Source organism: Lycorma delicatula, chromosome 5 (genome assembly GCF_047948215.1).
Source record: "Lycorma delicatula isolate Av1 chromosome 5, ASM4794821v1, whole genome shotgun sequence".
Classification (NCBI taxonomy): Eukaryota; Metazoa; Arthropoda; class Insecta; order Hemiptera; family Fulgoridae; genus Lycorma; species Lycorma delicatula.
The window spans coordinates 92,301,528-92,328,647 of NC_134459.1; the positions used below are offsets into that span (position 1 = coordinate 92,301,528).

General features: G+C 28.5%; 1 protein-coding gene across 1 annotated transcript in view; it reads left to right on the forward strand.

The window, feature by feature from the left end:
- The window catches only part of amon (prohormone processing protease amontillado), a 642,069-nt gene that overhangs the window by 563,054 nt on the left and 51,895 nt on the right, over nt 1–27,120 (forward strand). The window contains exon 8 of the mRNA XM_075365301.1: nt 9,606–9,818. Within this exon, the coding sequence (XP_075221416.1) occupies nt 9,606–9,818 (213 nt within the window). The remainder of the gene's footprint in view (nt 1–9,605; nt 9,819–27,120) is intronic.

Here is a 27,120-nt window from a genome sequence, read left to right on the forward strand (position 1 = left end):
GCATTTAAACCATAAGTAATATTAACGTCTAAACAGTTGATTGTGAATAAGTCGCACCATACATTAACGCTAAATCGGTGTAGAAAAATGCCTTCCTTCTAGGATTTACTTCTGCCGATTTGTGCTCATTGCGTAAGTTTTTGACGCCATTTCGAGTGAAATTTGCCTAGTTGGTAAAGAAAAAAACTTGTAGAGCTGTCGATTTGTATTCCACTAGTTGCAAAACTCCAAACGAAGGCGACTGTCTTCTGGGCATAGATGTTGAACTGATTGTTTACTAATGCGGATAAAACTTATTTTGTGTAAGTGGTTTCCAAACTATCGAATGCGAAACTCCGTTCTGCTAAAAACGACGTCATATACTGACGCCTACAATGCACTGAACTGCGTCGATAATAATTTCATCGATAACACGACGTGTTGGAGAGATCGTTCGTTGCTGGTACGAGTACTAGGTATTAAGCCTGTTTCCTGAAGATTGCGAAAAGTCGCGCTTACTGTTTTGGGATCTGGAATCCTGCGATTCGGAAAACGTATTTCATATTCTTCTGCAGCAGTTGTAGCATGACCAACCATTACAGATACCCAAAAAGAATATCATACCAACGTTACTCTTCTAAATAAGTACCGCATTACTTCAACGACAAACCGATCAAGTTAAAATTCACAGAAATCTTTGCTAACGACGGCACGTTCACAGTATCCGATTTACTTAATGTATCTGATAGAATGATTTTTAATACATTATTGAGCATTGTTGATCAACTGCTGTTATTTTATTACCAACTTTGAAATAATAATTTTTCAAATAATTTATTGTACTTCTATAATTAATAAAAAATATGTTATCTAAGTAATTTTTATTTTACAATTTATTTTGTAATTTCTAATCTTTTTTAAATTTTTTAATAGTACTTTTAATATTAAATTTTGTTTTTTCACAAAAAAAGAGTTAGGTTTTTGTTTACACTAAATATGTTCTTTTCTAACAAGTGTAGTAATGTACTGTTTCTAAATAAAATTCTAATTTTTCTAACTTTTCTCTATTTATTCAACTTATCTTACACCATTTTGTTCAAAATTAAATTATATACAAGTTTTCTTTATAAGTTTTATGTATTTATTTCCCATTTAACAAAGTTATTTACGTCAAACATAAAAACAGGATTTCTTGCCCCAATTCTTTGTTTTTCACTCTAAGATCTCTAAAAAGGTACTGAAGAACGGTTGTGAAACGTATTTTATTCGATTTTCAGGTCTAAAATTATAAGAAATCATTAATTCTGTGGCTTAATTAACGTCCTAAAAATTTCAGTACGACCTCATTTCACCGGGGTAGATGTAATCCTAGCGAAATCTTTCACTAGCCGTAATTCGCGAACGAAGCATTTTAGGACATATGTTTATATGCACTTTTCCCATTAAATTTTCACAAGTTGAATAGTTTATGATAATCCCGGAAAAAATTCGTGATACAGTCTGTGTATATTGTATATGTACAATTATGAGTTTTGGATTTGTAGTTCAGTTGTTTTTCTTTTTCTTATTGTTCTTTGTATGTTTTTTTTAAAAATCTTTCTTGGAACATTTATTTTGTATAAATAATTTATTTAAATTAATATTTGCGTAGTAATTTTCTTTAATTACAGATTAACCCCAATTACAGATGCTTATGAGAAATTAATTGATTTTTTTTACTGGAACTTGAATCCAGAACCTTCCTTTTTTTTTAAAAAATAAAATAAATTATCAAATATCGGTCAGTTGAAGTTTTTTTTCACGCTATAAAATTCATTTCAAATAAGCGATTGTAATCGCTACCCTAAGTTGCGATTAGAATCACTTATACTATTACGTCACGGTAGTCAACGGTGTGACAGAGAAAATATATTTTACTTAAAAACGTAAATTATTTTCTGTTATTTAAAGTGTTTTATTCAATATATTTTATAATTTTTCTTAACTATCGATAAATTAAAAAAAATTAGTCTATGGAATTAAAACCAATTTATCGGAGAAATACAAAATTATATTATTTTCATTAATTATATTATAGATATGAACTGTATAAAGATATGTAGTGATACTTCTTCTCATCGTTGTTTAGAAGTAGGGAATTTGTAATTCATTTTTCGTTACATTTGTATGAAATAAGTTAATAAAACCTTTGGTATCATCATACGGGATGAAGAGTTACAAGTACAGCTGAAACAACACAGACTGACTGGTCGTGACGGTTACAAACTGCTGTCATAACTTTACTGCCACATATTATGAAGAAAAACTACAAATATTTGGTGGTGAAATGAAATAATAAGATTTTTCACTAGTTTATTCATTCGAGTTCCTTAAAATTTGTAGCTTCGTAGCATTTAGTTTGTTGATTACTTATTGTTCAAACGTTGTTGGTATACCGTTATTTTATTCTGTATTCTATTATATAATTAAATTAACATCTTTGTATTACACTTTTCTTTATTTATTATTTGTAGTTATTATGTTAAACATTTTTGTTTTTTAAAATTCTATCATGTTTCTTAGAGACTTTTCGAAGCAAAGTATGGTATTACTTTCGATCTCTTGATAGAATTGGGGATGAAAATGAATTTTATTTACGTTGTGAGGTATGAAGGAACGAAAATACCATTAACTTTAAAGCTGTTTAGAGCAATTAAAATTCACTGTAGCAGTGAATTTGAAGTTGTGCATGTGAAAGGTTAATGATTTGTCGAGTTGATCCTGAATTTAAGTTTTAAACAGACGACATAACCTCAGTTTGAAGTATTTCTTTTGGTCACATGGTGGAATTGGGGATTAAAAATAAGTCTTTATTATTTTTTAAGGTATGAGAAGTACGAAAATACCTTTCATATATTCAATCTTTTAGTTCAAAAGTCTCCAAAATAACACTCGTGTATAAAATTTTGTGGTTCATAATTCTCCAAAAGTACTAGATCAATTTCATTGAAATTTGGATATGTTGTGTTAGAGTACCTGAAGTTGTACATTTGACAATTTGATGATGATTGATTGAATCGTTCTTGAGTTACGATCAATTTAAGGTCGATAACAGAGAACATAACCTCTACTGCACATAAATTTTATGTGCAGTTTTACATTTTACATGGTGGAATTGGGGATTAAAAATAAGTCTTTATTATTTTTTAAGGTATGAGAAGTACGAAAATACCTTTCATATATTCAATCTTTTAGTTCAAAAGTCTCCAAAATAACACTCGTGTATAAAATTTTGTGGTTCATAATTCTCCAAAAGTACTAGATCAATTTCATTGAAATTTGGATATGTTGTGTTAGAGTACCTGAAGTTGTACATTTGACAATTTGATGAAGATTGATTGAATCGTTCTTGAGTTACGATCAATTTAAGGTCGATAACAGAGAACATAACCTCTACTGCACATAAATTTTATTTAAATTTATTAAACATTTTTGAAAACGTTTCTATTTTCTCTATTTTTTGAACGCTTCATTGTGCAGTTAGTTTATACTATCAGCTAATTCCATCACCTTCAATTTATTTTGATAAAATAAGAAAAAACTAAATTCTCTTCATAATTTTTTTCCTGATGCTAACGTAAAGTGTATCTACGAAAGTGTTAAACTTTATTTTTTGTAATTAATTTTCTGTAAATTTTTTTAATGGAACTAAAACACATTTTTTTTTATTATATGAATATTTTAACCAACTTAAAAAAATAATTCGAAATTCTTCTCGTAATATGTTTATTTTGATGTACGTTTAAGCCTTATTCACGATCAAATGAGAATATTTCCCTCCTATTTTAAATTTAAAAGAGTTTCCTTTGTTGTTCCTGTTGAAAATTTTTCTGATAACATTTATGAAAGTTTCTTAGCCAAAAAATTACATGTTTACCGATACAATTTGAATATAATTTATTAAAAATTAAAATTATTATAAACATCTTCTTAAATGTTCCTTGTATTTAAACTTTTTTAACGTAAAAATATAAAATTAGTTGGGAAATTTAAAAAATAGTACATATTCCCAAACTGCTGATAGCTTTACCTCATGCTTTTTATATAGGATAGCTTTACCTCAGTAATTACTTATTTCATTTTATTAATTTTATTGTACTCGTATTTGTTACGATGTATATTTCTCTTTTTTTTTAGAATTTTTCTTCAGAAAATGCTTCTTTTTTTTGTAGGGTAGACCTTAAATAAAATATAAAATATTTATATAATAAAAAAAATTTTAAAAATATAAATAAAATCGATTTCCAAACCTCGATAAAAAATGATTCAGTATTTTAAATTTTACTGTAGTAAATCTTTAATAATTGTCTGATTTTTCTTTCTTTATTTTTAATTTTCAGGCATTTTATAGTTTTTTAAGTTGTATATACGAGTATTTTCGATCAGAATATGCTTTTATGTTGATCAGTAACTTCTGACTATATTAACCGATTTTAATTCACTTTTCTTGGTCTAGTTTTATTTGTTAATCTCCGAGGAAGATTATTAATTTTTTTAAATATTCGAAACTTTTTACTACTTTTGGACTACTTTGTGACGTAATTAAATTTTGATAATAAATCCTCGAGCTAAAATGGCAGCTAGAAGTTTCTACGACGAATTTTTATGCAAGCTTCGCGTGCAAACATGACGGTTCAGACAAGTGTTTTTGCAATATATATAAAATTAGCTCCGAAAATAACTATTGAATTATACAAAAATGTACTTGGATAAAGGTTGCGAGAATTTTTATTAAATGTTTTCTTTTGTGAAGATATATTCTTGCAAATTTTTCTCAGCTAAGAAGAAACTCCGAATTAATTGTGAATCTTTATGTGGCTGATAAATAACCGAGTGGTTTAAATTTAGTGAATCTGGGTTTATGTAATAATTTATGATTTAAAAATGATGAAGGCGAATGAGAAATAATTAACAATTCTTTTTTTGTTGATTCAAAAATTATGTGTTTTTCATCGGTTATTTTTTTTGCCCTTGAGGTTTTGATGTGCGCGCCCGCGCGCGTTTATCTAATAATAGTTAAGAAATATTGTGGCCGGATAATTTCGCTATAAAGTTCTTTACTGACAGATCTTGACCACAATTGCTTTCTTGATGATGTTTAACGTGACATTATTGGCGCTACTTTATTGCTGTATAAAAATTTATATTTTTCTTATGACCTTCATTTTACAGCGAAGAGAAATTTATTGCATATAATCCCAATACTTCATATGGTTTTGCAGCTGTTCTTCTATAATCCTTATAGTAATAGAAGTGTGAGCTTATATTGCATATGTATGTTTTTATCTTTTTAAATTTTAATTAAAAACCGTTATTTTATGAAGTAACTAATTAAGCAAAGACTTTATTAAAAAAAAGGCGATTTAAAATATGAAAAAGTATACAGCCTAAATTAAGTATATTTATATTGTCAAGATGATGTAACACGCGACAATTAAACTTCGTAATTTTAGAATACTTTTTAATTTCACATCGGTAGACTGAAAACATCGACTAACAAGTAATACAAAAGATATATTTATCATTTTTCCATTTCGTTCGATCTAATGCTTACCGTTTTTAGAGTTTTACTTGCGACGACAGAATTGTGGCAGAAGATTTGGGCAGAACGATCAGCTATTTTATAATATTTCAATTGTAAATCTTTTTATTCATTTTATCTGAGTAAAGAATATGAAGAAAATCTTGCGATTAATTATACTAGAAAAATTACTAATACTAATTTATTTTTAAGAAACAAAAGATTTTGTATTTTTGAGACAAACTAAAAATAAAGAATACATTATGTGTAAAGGTAAATTATTAATTAGAATAGATTACATATTTATTTACTAGTAAATACAGATGAAAGTCAAATACGACCTTCAATATTCAAAATATACATCTCAATTATATCTTCTTAACATTAGAAGAATTGCAGCAGTTTCTCTCTAAAGTATTTACAGAAAAAATAATATATGAAAACAAATTTAAAAAAATTAACTAAGAAAATAAATAAAAATATTAAAAAACATGTTGGGACGGCCCACTTAAAGAAAAAAAACACAACTAGCTAAATCAGTGCATAGGTTTCCACCTACCTACGTCTGTACTTAAACAAACTATCATTAAACAGATCAATATTCCTGTTAATTAAGCTCACAATATTGAACAGTTTAAGATCAGAATTTAATGAGGAATTGGCATACTGCAAGATTTAGGATCCGGGAATAACAAACGAAAACATCTACTTCTAGTTAACTTTGGCACATAAAATATACAAATCTTTTCAAAATGACGAACAGCCGATTAAATTATTAATAACCTTACACAACATTAATAATTGCAATAATTCACGTTTGAATTGAAAATCTATTGTTTAATGTTGAACATAACTGAGATATAGTAAAACTATGGGTACAGAATTCATTAATAACCTTAAAAAACAAATACATAAAAACCTTTTTTGCAGTAACTCTTAACTGGTGCATCCGATATAGTTGGTGAACGGAGTCCAGACCTGTATAGTGTACTCAAGGTGACTTCTTCCGTAGGCGTAATAGTTTTTTGTTTCAAGACTCCAAAAATATTTTTTGTCTTATAACGCCCAGTTCCCTATTATATGCATTTAAAACAAATTGAAGATGCTGGCCAAAACTAAAATTTCTATCAAATATAATTCCCAGATCCCTAAGAGACTCAATCACAGGTAATGTGTAATCACCAATGAAAATTATTATTATTTTAATAATAATTTAGAACAAAATACTCTGTCAGCCGCAGAAAATATTAAAATAACTCTATATATTAACAAATAGAATGCTTCTTAATTCTTGTATAACAGTACTATTAAACAAAGTTCATTATTTATAAGAGAATAAGTAAAATTATTATTTACTTCAAAATAATTCTGAAACAAACTACGAATAATCTAGAAAATTCTGCAAAAACAATTTTAATCACCTCCCTTTTAGGGAGTTAACCAATATGACATTAAATAATTTGTTGAAATGAGTTTTTGATTAATTTTAATACTTTATTTTCTAAATAGAAGTTAATGTGTTATTTGATTCCATTAAATTTTCCAAATTTTCATTCGGTAATAATCTTTAATTTAAAAATATTTGTTATGCATTTTTTCCTCGTCTGTCTGCTTTACGTATGAAGTAATGAAATGTTTCATTATTTTCTAATATTTTTATAGTCCTACTTTTTACTATTAATATTTATTCTCTATATTGCTTTTAAGTAACTTCGAATACAGTAAATTATTTTTTTCCTGTTTAGCTGTTAGCCTGTTTAGTCAGTTATTACTTCAGAGGATGAATGAGGATGATATGTATGAGTGTACATGAAGTGTTGTTTTGTACCGTCTAAGGGTCGATCATTTCTGAAATGTGTGGTTAATTGAAAATCAAAACCAGCTAACAAAGAACGCCGGTATCTACGATCTCGTATTCAAATCCGTATAAAAGTAACTGCCTTTACTAGGATTTGAACTTTAGAACTCTCGATTTCGAAATCAGCTGATTTGCGAAGACGCGTTTACCATTAGATCAACCCGGTGTGTTCGAATATAGTAAATTATCTTCAGCATACGTTACGAAATATTACAAAAGTTTATGTAATATTATAAAATTATATATTAATACCGCATAAAAAATTGTTTTCCTTATTTTTGTTGAAAATTTCATTCTATTTGAAGAGAAACTTGAAAAAATACACATAATTGCTCATTAAAAGTAACTTTCTCTTCGCATTCTTTCTTGGTAGTCCAATTTTAACGTATTATAACTTCGTTATTAAAATAAAGGAAATATAAGGAATTAACACTAAAGTATATTTAAAAAAAAAATTATCAGCCATAAAATTCTTCTGATATCTGTTGCAATATAAAATCTACATTTAAGAAAATTGATTTGGCTTGCAGTAAAAGTAAGAATTTTTTTCATTGAATCGTTATTAAAGAAAAAATATTTACCTTCATACGGTTTAATGTTTTTATTTTTTGACGCAATAGGAAATTAGGGTATTTACACTTTATCAAATTAAGCTGTTTAACAGCTGATTTTCGAAGTTAAAGGTTCTGAGATTCAAATCGTAGCAAAAATTAGTTACTTTTGTATACGGGTTTGAATACTAAACAGTATACTTTGATGGTTCTTTCTTTTTCGTGTTTAGCCTCCGGTAACTACCGTTTAGATAATACTTCAGTGGATGAATGAGGATGATATGTATGAGTGTGAATGAAGTGTAGTCTTGTACAGTCTCAGTTTGACCATACCTGAGATGTGTGGTTAATTGAAACCCAACCACCAAAGAACACCGGTATCCACGATCTAGTATTCAAGTCCGTGTAAAAATAGCTGGCTTTACTAGGACTTGAACGCTGGAACTCTCGACTTCCAAATCAGCTGATTTGGGAAGACGCGTTCACCACTAGACCAACCCGGTGGGTTATACTTTGATAGTTGGGGTAGAATTAACCTCACGTTTCAGGAGTTGTTGGCCTGAGTCTGTTCAAGACTGTACCTCATTTACATGTCATTCATATTTAATTATCTTCATCTCTTTCGGCCGTCAGGGGGGATTGCTTATTGTTCACTAGTTGAACAGACTGCAACGTCACATTAGAAAAAGTTTTTTTTCAGATTATACAATTTTTTTATTTTGAGAAGGGATGAAAACGACAATATTAATGTTATATTTAGTACGAATTTCATCATAAAGGTGAAATCGCTATTTCATTTTAATTTAGATTATGTTCCTTACTGAATTCGTATTTTACGAATTTTAAGATATAAAACTTTACAGAAAAGTGTTTGGTTTGTTTTAGATAAAATAAAATGTTACTACAATTTTTTCATTTAAAGTATGTAATTACAAAATTTAATTACATTTAATAAAATTAACAATTTTCAATTTACAAAAAAATGATGTGTAGAACCTTAAAACATGGTAAACCAAATCAAATGTTGGGTGGCAGTCCTTCACACTGCCATTTTCTTTTCAGATGCAACAAACAGCATTTGTCATTAAAAGTTTTTTCTAAAAATTATTTAATCTTATTATTTTAATTAAAATTAATCGGTCACTCATTAAACTTTAAAAAATCATCCCTATTTTTACTCTGAAATATTTGTATTTTCCAGAATTTAAATTTAAAAAAAATATACTTTGATAAATCGAATAACAAAGTTTCTTTTTGAAAAAATAAATTTTTTTATTTACCGGTGTTTTTATTGACAGTCAGTGGTACTCTTACTGTTATGTAATGGAAAGGAGATGTAGTCTGCAGTATGAAACATTTACTTTTGTAATACTTTTCTAAAATGCAGTTGTTCAGAAATTGAGTGATGAAAATCGGTACTTTTTAGATACCTCAGACTAAAAATTCCGCTGCATCACTTAATCAAAAAATGTTTTACAAATTATTGTTGGGGGAAAAATATTGTAGGGAATGCGTTGTTTTAAAATACGTCGTATATCTTAGACAAAGAAAGCTTGTTGCAGTTAATTCACTCCAATTATTTCTGTTTTTCTGTTCCTGTTTTGAAAAAAATGTTTTTTTTTTTTTATTAGTAATTATCTTCTTTTATTTGTTGCAGGGCCGTAATAAGTTGGGCAACATTTATGTTTGGGCAAGTGGTGATGGGGGTGAAGATGATGACTGTAATTGTGATGGTTACGCTGCTAGCATGTGGACCATTTCAATCAATAGTGCAATTAATGATGGCCAGAATGCACATTACGATGAGAGTTGTTCATCGACGCTCGCATCTACGTTTAGCAATGGCGCTAAAGATCCCAACACTGGTGTGGTAAGTTTTTATTTATGCATTTTATTAATGTGTTATATATATATTTTCATAACCTAAATACTGATCATTTTCAATATATTCTAGAAAATTCTACCAACTTTTAGGAAAACAAAAATATTCTGATCTTATTACTTGGAATAGAGCGCTATAATTTTATTTTAAAATATCTTAGTCATTTCTGAGAATCGAACCTATTACTTTCCTGGCATCACAGCTCCAGAATTATACTGCAAGAAGGAAAAACTGGTTATTAGTCAAAAAATAGGGTATAGGTTTTTTTTTTTACATTTCTTGACCTTTCATGATCCAGGAACCCCCAAAAACAAAAAAGGAGGGTAATGTTCGTACATACGTGCGTGTTTTTTGGGGGTCAATTTTCTAAAAAGTTTGCAAACATAACCTCGCTTTATATTAAGTTCAGAACATGCGTGCATACTTATATTACCATTTTTTTTTTTAATTTATCCCAAAAGTTTGGTTCCTTTCCCAAAAAAAAAAACGAAAAAGGTATTTTTTTTATATATAATGTATTTTTTAACAGAATTTTTTAAAATAATTGTGCAACTGACTCAAAAAAAAAACTTTGGAAAAATATTGAGAGTGAAAGAGCCGGTTAAGGTTTAAAAATATAGATTTTTTAATTTTTCAAATTTTCTTTTGGTTTATTTAAACATATAATAATAATTTTACAATAAAATTAACACAAAAACCCAACACAAAAAAAAATTAGGAAAGTTTTTTTAAATATAATTAATTATTTTTCCACTATTTAAGAATGAATAACAAATGGCAGGAAATTATAATACTAGTTAATTTATTTTTTCCTTTACGATTACCGATTAATACCACCGACAAACTGTTGATGAATTCATAATTGCCATCAAATGTGACATACACAGAAAAACACACGTAAAATGCTTATTAATATAAACTACGTTAATAAGTTTTCTATTTTTAACAGTTTTCTCTTTAGTAAATATTTTAGGACTGTAAAAAAATAAGTAATTTATTGTTTTTTTTTTTTTTTTAATATTTTATTTCGTGAAAAAATTTACTTCTGTTATGTTGAATAGTAGTCAGTCATTCATCTTTTATTGTATTTATCCGCTATGATTGCTCACAATTTCGTTCTTTTTTACTTCCTTGTACGAAGTAAAGGAAATACTGTGAATGCGAATAATTTCGGTTTTCAGATTTCAACGTAAATATCCATTTTGACCATCCCTGAATCCATTTTTACTAGTTTCGGCGTAACTTCTGTACCTACGTATGTATGTATGTATGTATCTCGCATAACTCAAAAACGATTAGCATCCGTAGGATGGTGATATTTTTGATTTAGGACTGTTGTAACACCTAGTTGTTCACTTCCCTTTTTTTGTTCCAATCGACTGGACCAGAAGTGTTCAAAAAAGCCCAAAATCCAAATTTTTAATTTTGAACTTTTTCTTAACTGCAGTAATAAGCCCTCATTGAGCTCTTTTAAACGATAAATGGTACTTATTTTTCATTGGTTCCAGAGTTATAGCCAAATGAAATTTCAATTAATGAATTATTTGGATCTTACAAGGGGAAGGCTATATTGGTTCCAGTCAGACTTCACATACATATACTTTTCTAACTTTTTTTTAAATTTAAATATATTAATTTAATAATAATTCAATAATAATAATTAAAAAAAAAAAAATTAAATTTGTAGTTAATAGGGAAATAAAATCTTATAGACTTCTCATTTTTATTTAACATTTTTTACAGAGGTTATTATTAATAAATTAATATTATTATTATTAAATTAATATTAAAATTATTAATAAATCAATATTTTTAAATGTAAAAAAAAATAAATTTATATGAAGTCGAATTCGAACCGATGTGTGCATGGTTACGGATCCAACAAGTTCTCACTTACATCAAATAACTGCTTGAGCGACGTGAAACAAAATTAATATATAAACTAATATAAAATGCTGATACGGACACCACAAAAAAAGGTGATACGATGTGGTGTCCACCACAATGCAGTTGTGTAATTGTCCACTTTATTAAACAACTGGAGGATCGTATCTCACTTTCAAATGAAATAAGTGTAAATGAAGTGCAGCAAAAAATGTGTATATGTAATTTAATAGCCGTACAAGGAAATCGTATGATGTCCACATCAGATTTTTAATATAAAAGTTTTCTCTTTTCACTTTTTTTTTAATGTAGCTTTATTTCTTACTAAACAAAATTACTTTTTTATTTTGTCTTTATAAATCTAATAAAAAAATTGTTCTTAACCTTTATTAATTAAAACTTATCTTTAAGTGAAAGGTTTGATTAAAATACCTATCGTTATTCGAGAAAAAAAAATTACGAGCAAAAGTAAAATGGAAAAGTTGACACTTCGTCATTGTTTATTTATCTCTTCGTTTGATTAACTCTTTCACTGAATAAATCGATTCGCCTGATCAGGTAATTCGTTTAAACTTTCAAAGGATTCGATTAATCGATTATTATGAATATTTTTGCCATATTAAATTATCTAATCAAAGCCTAAATTATCTAGTCATCTACTCATATAAATATAGGAAATAAGATGTGGTTATTAGTAAATGAGTTTGATCTTTATATATTGAAGTGAAATCGATTTTTGTCGTAAGAAAATAACCAAAATGTCATAATTAGTTGTAAAATAAATTGGTTGAGTAGATCGTGTTATGTTCATTAATGTGATGGTACTGAGGGAAACGTACAGATTAAAAAACTTATATAAACCCCGAAATTTCTTCAATGAATAAAGATGATATAAGCCCAACATTAGAGTTTGGTACTTAACAGGGATAAAAAACGATCAGTTTTTAAAAAAACACAGAGATTTCAGTTATTATATAGCCACCCGACTAAAAAAAAGGAACCAAAAGTCAGACAATCGTAGAAATAGGCCAACAACTAGCCAATCAATGTCAAGTGTGAAAAGACGTCGCAGGTTCCATTAAATTCAGTAAAGACGCCTCGTAAAGAAATGATCAGATCCTTTCAGAAATTAAACAAGTCAAGAAAAAATTGAAGGATAAAAATTTTCCTGGAGTTTATGGTTCATAATGATACGTGACAAGTGAACCATTGATACGTGACAAGCAGTAGCTTCCTAAGACTAACCTTTAAGGTTGTAGGCGCTCTTCCAAATTATAACCGCTGGGAATATTTTTACCTCGTTCGGATCAGTTTATTACTGATGAATTAATAAATATTTTAATATAATAAAATAAATATATATTTAATATATTTTAATATTAATTTCTCGAACATGGTACCGCTGATGTTAATTAATTAAATAATATTAACAATTAATAAAATCCACCTTACCAGCACGTTGAGATAAGCTCTAAATCTTTCGGCTTACTTGAAATCCACCATCATCAGTTAAAAATATTACGTTAAAGTAAAAAATTATGAAATCATAGGTTAAAATGTGTAAACAGTCACGACTGTCCGGTCCTATCAGTATACTAAAGGAAATATGATAACATATGCATATAAATATAATATTAAACAAGATAAATAATATACATAACGAAACAAACAATAATTGATATTGCAGATAACATTTATAAGATTCATGACAAAGATATAAGAAAAAATATATCTACTTTAATAAATAATATTAATTATGATATAAAAAAATAAATCCATAAAGGACGATATAAATAATATGAATTCAAAGAAACACAAAAAATTGTTAAAACTAAACTAATTAATGATAAAGCACACATAGTAGAAGCTGATTAAAACAGGTACACCCGTCATCATATAATATATAACAAATTATATAGATAAAACAAATAAATTTATAAATTATAATTTTACTAAACTTAAAAATCCCACAAATATATATAAAACAAAATCAAAAACTTTAATAAATATATCTAAATATATTATACCGGATGAAAAAAAAATAATAATAATAAATATTAATGACTGTGCGCCTTTTATGAAGACTTTACCAAAAATATATAAAACTAACACACCCGTAAGACCATTTTACAAATTCACCAACATATTTTTTAATCAAATTTGTAGCTAATATTTAAAAAAAATAAATTAAATAACACATAAAATTTAAAAAATGGTTATAATATCATAGATATATTACGTTATATTAACAGAAACAATAATGCAAAATGCATGTCGTTAGATATCTGTAATATGTATTCTAATATAGACATAAGTAAAACTTTAACTGTCGTTAAAAAATATTTTAACTATAATGAAATAAATAAATATCATACAAACGAATTAATTAATATGATTAAAATATGTTGTGAATTAACTGCATTCACAACAATTTTACTTTCAACAATCAATATTATTAACAAACATTCGGCTTGGTTATGGGTGAACCGTATTCGGCAATTATGGCAGAGATATATTTGCAGTTTTTAAAAGATATTTATATTAATAAAAGTCTGACTCGACATAATATACTATTGTGTAAACGTTATGTTGATGACACTTATAAATAATCTTATATAATGAGGCTGATCTCCGTGGCGCGAGTAGTAGCGTTTCGACCTTTCACCCGGAGGTCTCGGGTGCGAATCCCGGTCACACATGGCATTTTCCACACGCTACTTTTCATTCATCTCATCCTCTGAAGCAATATCTGAACGGTAGTTCCGGAGGTGAAAAAAAAAATCTTATATAATGAAAATGTTCAAAATGAATCAAATATAATATTACATGAATTTAATAAAATTGATATACATAAAATTTGCTTGAACTTTTTAGATCTAAAAACACATAATAATAGAATAGATAACAAAATAAAATTAGAAATATATTGTAAAGATTCATTAAATAACACAATAATTAATTACCATTCATTTCATCTTTGGTCCCAAAGATGGCTGTTTTTGATTCATTGAGCCATAAAGCACTTCAAACATGATCAATTTTCCTTAAATAAAGAAATAGAAATAATTAAAAGCATTGCTGTTGCTAACGGTGAGCTACGGTTAGTTAGATAAGAGGTGACTACAATTGTAAAAGCTGTCGGCGGAACGGCGACTGCACTGCCGATGGGCGTGGAATGCCATTCAGCCGTGAGGTGTAGCGGCGTTTTGACGAGGGCAGATTAGATTGAGCAAACGACACTGACGGCGGGATGGCGACTGCACTGCCGATGGGCGTGCGACACCATACAGCCGTGAGGTGTAGCGGCATCTCGACGATGGTTTATGTGGTGAATGTCGGGACTCTGCGATGGAGTCGAGTGGGAGTAGAAGTACTGTCCGCCTCTTCCTAGTGAACCAGCCGGAGTCCATAATTTAACCTAAGTCTTGGGTTTGAACTAAGTTGAGTTCACTAAGGGAACTAGGACTAAATTTCGTTTTTGCGATCAACATGTTTGGTGGTATGTTGTGTTTATTTTGCCTCGAATTACGAAATTGGCTCATAACAAGTAAAACTAGGCGCGGCGTTCGCGCATCCGCGAGCTCTGTTAGCTAGTTCAGAGGGATACGATGTAGGACATTCAAGATGTCCGGACGAGGCCTTCAGCGAAGGCAATAAGCTGAATTATTAAATCACCGATGCAAATGTTTACCGAGGCATTTACATCGGTGGCACTCCAACGAAGCCAGGCTTATTACTATGAGATGTAATAAGTGAGAGGGCGATAGATGACTCCCGTTAAAGCCCAACATGGTAAAGAACGGGGGGGGGGGGGTTGTGACCGGAACGTCACTATGCGTGTGTCTTCCCCTACTGGGTTGGGATGTTGCTGACGGTTATAATGTTGGTACTATAAACAAATTATATAATAAAATTAATATAAATAACAATACATAATTATTACCAGATAAAATATACATAAAAATTGAATATACACATGTTAGTCAAAAAATTGAAAAAAAGAAATGGCATGCCACCTGCATATTCTACTAATAATAAATTAATTAAATATATTAATAATAATTATAATAAAAAAAATCATTAATAATGATAACAAATTTGATAAATAAAGAGTAAGTATACAGTCTTGTTTCTGAGGATTGCAACATGATATACCAATGATTGATATGACCAATCGGAAATTGTGCAAAATCGCAAATAAGTGCAAAGGATCACATAAATAGCATTAAAAATAAAAATCCAGAAACTCCAAGTTGGCCAAATATATAAGAGAGTAAGGTCATACATACAATCATAATAATTTAATGAAAATCTTAGATATTTTTTATAAATATTTTAATGCTTTTAATTTAGAAACATATCTATTTACTGTTATAATAAACATTTAATTAATGAATTAAAAATATTTAAAGATGATATATTATTTAAAAATATACTAAAAATATACTCGTAAATACAAAAATAATAATTTAATCTAATAATAATCTCCTTGATTTCATGGTTTCGTTTGATTTTTTTTTAATCCACCAAAGTACATGTATATTCCTTCAGTATACTGCTAGGATGGTCAGTCATGACTGTTTATACATTGTAACTTATAATTTTTTAATTTTTGATTTTAATGTAATATTTTTAACTCCTGATGATGGCTTTCAAGTAAACCGAAACATCTAGAGCTTATCTCAACGTACTGGTAAGGTGGATTTTATTAATTGTTAATATTATTTAATATTTTAATATATCTTGTCTCAGATATACTTATGCTAATTACCATAAATCTTGAGACAAACCTGATTTATCTTTAGAAATAAAAGCCAGACAAGGATGGGTTCATACTTCCTAGAGAAGCTTATTTTTCTATAATCTGAATCGAGTGGCGTGAGGAGAACCCACTGAAATATAAACTATTCCGTCACACCCCGAATTAGAGAATAAATTCAGGTTCGACGTAATTCCCGTTAATTAACACAATTATAACATTTAATCTCATATTCAATAATTATTTTATGGTGTTACTTATCTTTGTTAGTATATTTTCACGTTATATTCTATAAAAAACTATTTTTTTACAAAAAAAAAAAAACAATTAATGATACGATTGAATATACAATCTTAAGTTTTAATATGTTGTATGCTCCGATAAACATTGTACTCATTTTTCATCTTATAAATATCTTGTAATTGCATATGTTTACACATTTCTTCATTATCATTAAAATGATGTTATGCAGATCAGTTTATAAAGCTACTTACGTTCTATATAATTTGTCATCGTATTATGTCACTTGGTCTCAACTGTTTATAGTCTTGTAATCAATTGAATTGCTTTTCATATCCGAATGCTTCGCGTATGTAACATTATAAATTGCAGACGTTACATTGTCATAATCTCTTAACCGTACTGTCTGACATAAAATATGACTATATAGTTTGTAATAATATCTCTGAATTTGAAATATGATTGTTGTTATGTAGTTGGGGTATTTTAATGTAATTCTCATGTAGCCGCTTCAATGTAACATCAACGATTAATATTAAAATTAATACTATTGGTTATTTATCTTTAGGTGTCTATGTACGAAGATTCTTAGTATTATTATTGTATTTATATTCATATTCATATTCATATTTGTATTTTTATTATATTATATTTTATTTTTATTTCATTTTTTATTTTCATTATTATATTTGTATTTCATATTTTTAGTTCATATTTGTATTCTAATTTTATCAGCTGCTAATTATTAAAAGTTTTAAATTAACCTTTAGTATAATAGTATATGAAATCCCCCCCCCCCCCAAAAAAAAAAGTCTTGAATACACATTTGTTAGATCTTATTATGTGACAGGTTCAGCCACAATTAACCGTTTGGTTTTCATAGTATTGTTAGGTCATCCGATCTGACTGAGTAATCCGGCCACCAATTGCTATTAATTTCTACTTCCAACACCCAAATAATTTCTAACGTAAATTAATAACGCATTCGTTCTGGTAAATCAATTAAAAAAATCTGTTTTATGGAAGGAGAACGCCTCCGAATTCATTACTATAATTAAAAAAATTTTATCGAAGACCAGACGTAGCTGAATATATTTCCTTTAAAAACAAGTAAAAACCCAACAGAAAACACAAATAAAATAAAATATAATATCCTGAAAGGACAGATCTTATAGTTCATCTCTTTAACTTTAAAAAAAAAAAATCGCTCTAAAAAACGGAATATTCAACTTATCTTTCGAGTTAGTAATAATTTAACAAACAATTGTAGTTTTCTGTAAAAAAAAATACATGGTTAAAGAAAGATTGTGGGGGTTAATATTATTTTTTAATATTACACTGTAGAGAAAATGTCCTTTTTATGGAGGCTATACCAGATTTATGGTATTAATGTCGCAGGCGATACTTCTGTAGTTAGTTCTTAGATAGCGTCACTGAAATGTTATATTGAAAATGAATAAATGGTTTAATGTAAGAATAAATGAAACTATTTTTATTTAATTAATACCGAAATTATAAATGAAATAAAAAATTATTATAAATGAAATGAAATTATAAATGATTATAAGATGATAAATGAAATCTAACCAAACTTAACATATGCTCGCTTCGCTCGCTAACCTTGACTAGCTAGTGGAGATTAGCGAGCGAAGTGATGATGGTTAAGTTTGGTTAGATTATATTTATAATTTTATTTATTTATTTTCTTATTTCAATATAGCGTTTCAGTAGCGTCATCTAAGAACTAAATAACTACAGAAGCGTTGTGGGCATAAAACGGATTTTGACCGTTTTTTTATTGTTTTTGTGTTGCGTTTTATGATTTGTCGAACTCATTTTTACCTTTCGAGTAGATAGAGTTCACTTCCTTCGTTCTTAGAAAGTCATTCAGTCTTGTTTGAAACTTGGGTATGTAGGTTTTGTTTAGAGTTTATATTAGTTAGTAGTACGCTGACGGAAATGTCGCTTGTGTCATTCGCATCGGTGGCATCCTGGCTGAGGCTTGACTGAAAGATGTTATTGCCGTGGTACTGAAGATGACCTCTGGTAAAGCCCATAAGGGTTGGGTACTGAGGGAATGGCGAGGTGACCGAAACCGACACATAGAGGATGTCTTCCTCTGTGAAGTCAGGATGGTATTAAAATAACTTTTTATATTGGACTGAGTTTTGTTTAAGCACTTTTCTTTTTTTATTGTTAAACATTTATACAATTTTTTTTATAGATTTTTTTTTGTCTGTTTCGATGTAAAACTTTTTCTGCGATTGTTCAGGAAATTAAGTTAAATTATATTGCATATCTAATGTAAATTGCAGGAGCGGAATGTAATGTTTATTTTGGTACTTATTTGGAGTTTAATTTATACTTTATTACCTAATACCTTGTCTGGAAATAATAACTTGTCTGAAATATACAATGAAGTTCTCAAGGGGGTCAAAGTAAGTTATTTTATGACCTGAATTTGTTATGACATTTGTTTTAGTATAAATATTTTATGACACAAACAAGTTAATTCCATTGTCACTCTTAGTATGCAGACAAAATTTTAACTTTTTCATCAGTGAATATTCATTTTATTATTTTATTTTGAAAAAAAAACTATATCAAAATATTATATTAACTCAGTTTATAAAAATTAACCTAATCAGTTTTTCTTATTTTTCGAAGTTTCAATCTTACTACCATTCTCTAAAATATTTCCAATTTAAAAAAAAAAAATGAATGCAACTGAACAACCGCCTTCGCCTCCGTCCCTCAAAAATAGTTGCTCATATTCGAGAAATGATTCAGATAAAAATTAACCTATATTTATTAAATTCATAGTAAAAAAGAATCAAAATTGTTTAAATCTAACTCTGTGTGTTAAATAAAAATTTTTTCAGAAAAAAGGTAAATTATTTAAATCAAAAAAGAGAGAAAATAAAAAAAGATACATGCACTGTAGTACTAGCTGAATGAAGAAATTTACACGTTTCACAGGTTAATAAAGTTTTTAAAAACTTTTAAATTGAATAATTTCTCACATTCTTCGAAAAATTAACATAAATATAGATTTTTTGTAGCTTATATGTCTCAAAAAAGAACAAGATACAAAAATTTATCGTAATCGGTGCTGCTTTTTGCGTGATTAACGACAAACAAAGCTGTTTTTCCGTTATTAAGTTACAAACAAATTTTCAAATTCATATTTTAGTATGATTTTATTATATTAGAAAGATAATAATTTTAGATCTATTTAATTTGAAAAGATAGTTTAAAAAACCTGACAACACAGTTGTAGGACTTTCCCGTCACGCGGCTTTCTTCAGATGCACGGCTTACGTGTCTCACATAAAGCCGCGACATACACACACAATTAAATTAAAAATATTTATCCTTTTATTTAAATATATTATTTTTTGTTTATTTAATTTAATGATTCTAACTAAAGCGCGCGCATACCGTATTTTATTCGCGCGGGAGTGGTGGTACTAGCGGCCACTTTAAATACTTTTTTACCCTTTAAATATTGTTTATTTATATATTTAATTTACCGCTCTCCTGTGACGTCATAACATAGCAGAAGACTACAGCAGCTGTACGTCAGTCTACACTAGCGCTTCTTGTGGTGAGAGGAGGTATGAATAACGCAGTATACCCACTAAACCGCTAGTTTATTTAGAGAATATTTTGGGATGGGGATGCGATTTTTCAAGACTTTTTTGGAAAATATTATTTTTGAATTCTTAATAAATTTAACTAATAAAAATAAAACCTTAATTAGGTGAAATCAGGGTGACCTTCCTCTACAGTCTCACCCTCTTGACCTTTTACCTTGAAAATTTAATGGAATCAATATCCCATATATAGAAATAATATGACCAAGTTTGGTTAAAATCGGTCGAGTAGTTCTGGAGATATAAGGGGATTTAGATTTAAGGAGATATCAGTGTAGGGTTACACTGAACATACAACGTACATACGAACATCCAGAAAATTTCCATCCGGTTTTTGTGTTTCTTGGGTTCCTTAGGTGTCAGAACATCAAGATCCGGTGAAAACTGCATATACCCAAATTGGACCGATTACAATACTTTCCCTTCTAAAGCTTGGTGTTGTAGGTAGATTACAAAAAAAAAAAAAACATTATGAAAATAAAAAAACATTACATTCGTATGCTATTGTTTAGTAAAATTAATAATGAAAATATTTAAAAAATTAATTTGAAAATCAAAATAAACTAAAATAAGCCGTGGAAAATTATTTTAAAATAACAGTTAATAATGGTATTGGGCAAAATACAAAGTAAAAAGAACAATAAAAAAGAACAACATAAATAAGGTTTCAGAGAATATTTTTTTTTTAATTTGAATATTCAAAACAATTTTGAATTTTAACAAATTTTTTCTCTCAAAATTGTAAAATTTTCAAAATATTATTTATTGTTTGTAAAGCCAATAACCAATATCGTTTTACAGAAACCCGATTTAATAAATCTCATCATTTTATGGTTAATATCGTTTTAAGTGTATTGTTTTCCTCTTTGATAGAAGAGATAATATAATTATGAAGGCAGCCATACGATTTATGAAAAGAATTCTAAGTATATGGAATATATTCTTTAAAAAATGGAGTTAAGTATTTAATGAAAATCAAATTTTCATTAAATCATTTTTTTTATTTAGTAAATTAATTGATATTGGAAATTGGGGGAAAAAATTATGAGTAAGAAGGATTCTGTTTTTTTTTTTTAATTTATAAAAAATGTATATACTCTTTCAAGATTTTGAAATCAACTAAGACCAGATCAACGAGTTTCATTAAAATCGGATAAACCGTTCTGATGTTATGACTGAACGGTGAGAAAAGTTTTCATATATATATATATGAAAACTATATATATATATATAGATAGATAGATAGATTCATGTTATATTTGTAAATAACCTTAAGATTTATTTAGAAAAAAAAATAAAAATACAATTACATAATTATGAACTAAATCATAATCATATTTTAAGCTTTATTTTTGTGAAATCATGTTTTCAAGAAATTTTAATTGATACCGTTACCTTACTTAAGTTTCAAATGGATTTGGAATACTTATTGTGTAATGATCTCCAACAAATATATATGTATATACTTTTCTTCATAACGTTACGTACCCAGTGTTATTAACGTAATTTAAAGTAATAGGTTTGCTGTATTATTATATTTCTTAACTAGTTTTCTAGCTCCTGCCAGGTCTGAATGTGTGTATATAGGCAAATGTAATTACCGGTATCGGCTTGCCTGACGTAGTGCAATGTAAGTGTAAATGCAACGGTAAACTTGTAGTCTGCAACACACTCAGGTCGACCATTCTTGAGACGTGTGGTTAATTGAAACCCAACCACCTAAGAACACTGGTATCCCCAGTCTATCATTCAAATCCGTATAAAAACATCTGTCTTTACTGGAACTCGAACCGTAGAATTCCCGACTTCGAAAATCAGCTGATTTTGCGTTGACGAATTTAACCACTAGACTAACTTGGAGGGTTAGGTTAGGTTTGATATTTTATGAAAATTAGTTTATCTGAAATTATAAGGATACAGACAAACATGTGTACCAGCCGAACAGACTACCCCTTCCTTTCGTAGTCAACGATATATGATTAAATTCTTTTAAATAGTTAATTTGTTTTAAAAAAGTTACAAATTTTTTTAATTAAAAAAATACTGAAACACTAAAAAAAAAGTTAAAACGTTTAATAGTTTCCATGATTATTTTGACTGAAGACAAAATAATATTCTTAATTAATTTATTAAAATTAATTTTTCCCACTTACTGGTTTTGTTTATTAACTATTATTTAATGCTTTTTTAGAGTTATCTTCTCAATAACAACGTTTAATTATATGATATGTATAATTAAAATCACAATTCAAAGTATTAAAACTGTAGATACATATTTTACCACCTTTAATAAATTTTATTAAATAATTTTTATTAATTAATTAATCTATTATTAATTAATAATTAATTATTATAACTATTATTTTTAATAAATAATTATATTCTGCTGGTAGGATGCAATTTGCTAAACAGTTTATTCTGAAAACATTAATTATTCACGCGGATTTGGTTTTCTATATATTACTCGTATATATGATTTATTTTTGCAATATGCTCATGTTATTTTAATGAAAATATTCGTAATAAAATATGAGTACATTAATTAAGGAATAAGTGTGGAATAACAATTTATAACAAGGCATCATATTTATTTTTTGAAATGAAATAGGTTTTATAATAAAAAAAAAAAAAATCAGATGATTATGATAATATAATGAAGCTGCAACTGACTTGTTAAATGCAGTCTATTTAGATGATAAATTCTGGTTGGATGGAAGTAACAATAGCCATTTATTTAAAACTCATGGCGGGTATGGTTGTATTCCTACAAACGTATGCTATAAATATTATAAATAGAATTAGAATTTCAATTTCTGGTAATTCAGTTGTGCTATATTGAAATAATCATTAACAAGATATTCTATAATATATTTTCATACGAAAAGATGAATGGAGTATTCACAATATTTATACTGTATAAAAATGTGTATTTAAAAATGAAAAACAAAAAATAGTATTAAATAAATGAAAAAAAAATTTACTCCATTTGCATTTTGGACATTTCTATATAAATAATAAATTCATGTTTGTTCTGTGATTTAAATATGCGACTTGATCTTTCATTTTTAATCGCAATTCACCACGCAATAGAATGTACTTTTTTTTTTGAATAAAGTATACATTTTTTTTTAAAGTATAAAGGTTTAATTGAATTAAGTATAAAGTGTGTAGAACTCTTATATAAAATATATTAATTTATGTGTAACAAAAAACGTTTAAGAATTTAATGTATTTTATTTCCTCGGTATATATATTTTTTTTCGTATAACTGGATGAAAAAAGTAACATTTACTTTTATATAAAAGCGATGATTTTAATGAAATATGTATATTCAGTAATGAAATGCTGAAAAAAAAAAATAAATAAATGAATATTTGTTCATGCCCAAGCTGGAATTTTATAAAGAAACTTATTTGTGTTTATGCAACTGGAAATTTCATATTTCAGGAATTATTCTAAATATAATTTCATTAGTACAATCTCAACCTTTCTGTTATTTTATTCTATATTTACATATTTTTACTGGTAAGAATATATTTTGCATTGAATTTCATTTTTTATTCCAATTTCTTTCTTCCCGGCTTCTCCGGTCAACTCATACAATATATTGCACATCTTTTTCATAGCATAATTTTTGCGGTTTGGCCGATTAGAAAACGTCTTTGGTAACCAAATGTTTTTAATGTTCTTAATAAGATATTATGATGTTAGATATAAAATTAGAAATTTTACTTTTTTAGTAAAAATCTTTTTTGATCTGTTTTAGTATTATACTAAAACCTTAAAATAAAATACTCTTTAATACTTTATACGATTATTGCTAATTTAAAAAAAAATAATTTTATTCTACAAGTTGAAACTTTGTTGTATTATTTATACAGATTGTATCACGAAGTTCTCCCGGGACGTTCATAACCTATTCTGCTCGTGAAAATAATGGAAAAAGTACATATGTCTTAAAATGTTTCGTTTGCGAGTTACGTCTATTGAAAGATTTCGCTCGAATTTCAGCTATCCCAGTGAAATGAGGTGGTACTGAAGATTTAAGGACGTTAATAAAGGACAGAATTTGTGATTTCTTATTGTCTTTGACCTGAAAAATTAAATAAAATAGTTCCCAAAATTACTGTTAAAAAATTTTAATAAAACTGGACATTACATAACAATTGTAAAATAAAGATTACTACAGTTTTCAAAACATTTCTTGGCACGCTTCTGTACTGATTTTGTTGTTTTTTTTAGTTCTTCAGGACTGTCTTTAAGTTGCTAAGCCGCATCCATAATGCGGACAATTAATTCAATTCCTCACGAGAATGTATTTTTGTTTTGTGTACAATATTTTTCATTCATCCCAAGCTTAAATCTAAAGGTGTAAACTTATCCTAAAAAAAATCAGTTTCTTTTTCATTTTTTCTACTCCCCGCCATCAAAATCACCTTCCAATAATAATTTTTTTATCTATTTATGTCTGCTACGTTAAATGGAAAAAAGTAAAAGAAATTTCATTAAAAAATGTACATTCAATAAAAAGTTACATAAGATTTCTTTTTTGTGGTGGAGGGGGAATTATGATGAAATTTTTTTACAATATTATTGATAAAAGTTTACTATTTAAACTTGTAATAAAATTATACAGTTAAAACAAACCAAAAAGAGGTTTTTAAGTTAAAAATTGATATTTTTCAACTTTTATTGGCTCTTGGTTGAAAGTTTTTGACAAAAAAAATACTTTGAAGGGCAATTCTTGTCCCCAAAGTATTTTTTTTTGTCGCTTGCACTACTACTAGCCTAGGAAGTCATTAAAAAAAAAAATCGATTAAAAAATATGCAATTAATAAAACAATAGTTTTTTTCGATTTTTGGGGAAGGGAGGAATTTAAAAAAAAAATTGAAAGTGGGGTTACGTTTACAAATTTCTGTAAAACTTGAGCACCACAAAACCCTCCCATTCCCTGGAGATATTGACCCCAAACTTTTACCATCACAATGCCTCATACGAGGTGCGACAATAAAGTAATGAGACTGATTTTTCTTTGCAAGATGTGGCAACCCTGCAGCTTGCGTAGGCACACCATCTTTGACCTTGGTCTATAAGCTACTTCTAGTCCAAGCGGCACATTGATGCAACTGCTCAGTCGTGAGTTGTGCTGTAATAAGTGAACACGTGTTTGTGTACCTCGTCACAGCTCTTTGTAAATCTTGTGTTGTTTGAAAATGGTGTCCCTTGACCGCCATTTTGACTCTTGGAAAAAGAAAAAAGTCGCACGGAGTGATATCTGGTGAATAAAATGGCTGTGGTAGTACTGAAATTTGTTTTGAGGCTAAAAATTGCTGTTCTGATAGAGCAGTATGGGATGGCGCATTATCGTGATGCAGAATCCAATTATCAGCAATGTTGGCACGGACACGAAGAACTCGTTTACGAAGTCTTTCTAAAATTTCTTTGTAGAAATATCGGTTAGCTGTTTGTCCAGGAGGCACCCACTCTTTATGAACAATTCCCTTGGAATCGAAGAAGCCCACAAGCATGCATTTCACTCTTGACATGCGAGCTTTTTTTGGTCTGGGTGATCCCTTTGAGCACCATTGCGAACTTTGGCGTTTTGTCTCTGGATCGTATTGAAAAACCAACCTTCATCACCAGTGATAACACGGCTCAACAAATCTGGATTGATTTCCGTTTACTCTAACAGATCGGCTGCCACATTTTTCCGAGTTTCTCGCTGTTGTTATGTGAGATTTTTGGGGACCATTTTTGCACAAATATTTCCCGTACCAAGATCTTCAGTTAATATTAGACGAACCGTTTCTCTATCGATGTTGAGTTATTCTGCAATAATTTTCACGGATAATATCACGATAATATCATTTTCACGGATCGTACAATTTCACGCACCCTGGTTAAGTTGACATCTATCCGTGAGCTTGATGGTCGTCCACTGCGGTCTTCATCTTCAACATTCGTTCTGCCTTCACTAAAAATTTTATGCCACATTTCTGTGACGAGAGACACAAACACGTGTTCACTTATTACAGCACAACTCACGACTGAGCAGTTGCATCAATGTCCCGCTTGGACTAGAAGTAGCTTATAGACCAAGGTCAAAAATGGTGTGCCTACGCAAGCTGCAGGGTTGCCACATCTTGCAAAGAAAAATCAGTCTCATTACTTTATTGTCGCACTTCGTATACACAAGTCAGTTCCCTCTATAAAATTTCATCGAAATCGGTTTATTCAGTGAATAGTTTTTAAATATTAAACACGCCAACTCACTCACATACATACAAATGTACGTAAGGAACATTACCTCCCTATTCTTTTTTTTTTCTTTTTGGGGTCTCTGGGTCATAAAACGTCAAGAAATGCATAAAACTCATACCTCATTTTTGACTGATTGACTTTTCTTCCAACTCTAGGTCATTGATTCTCAAACCTTTTCACCCAACGCCCACATTGAGAACCAAAACTTTTCTAGCGTCTCCAAAATTTTTAAACTTACCATCTGTTAAAATTAATAATTGCAGTTGCTGTTTTTAAGATGCTCTTTTAAAAACAGCAATTACGATTATTGTTTTTAACGTGGCATATCCTATTTCTAAGTTGAAACTTACATTTTAAATGAGAGCAATTAAAACGCATATTTAATCATATGTATAATCAAGTATTTTTATTAAAATTACTTTCAAAAAAATTACAGTTGTATCTATATAGTTAGATAACAACAGTGAGAGCATATTCAATATAACAATA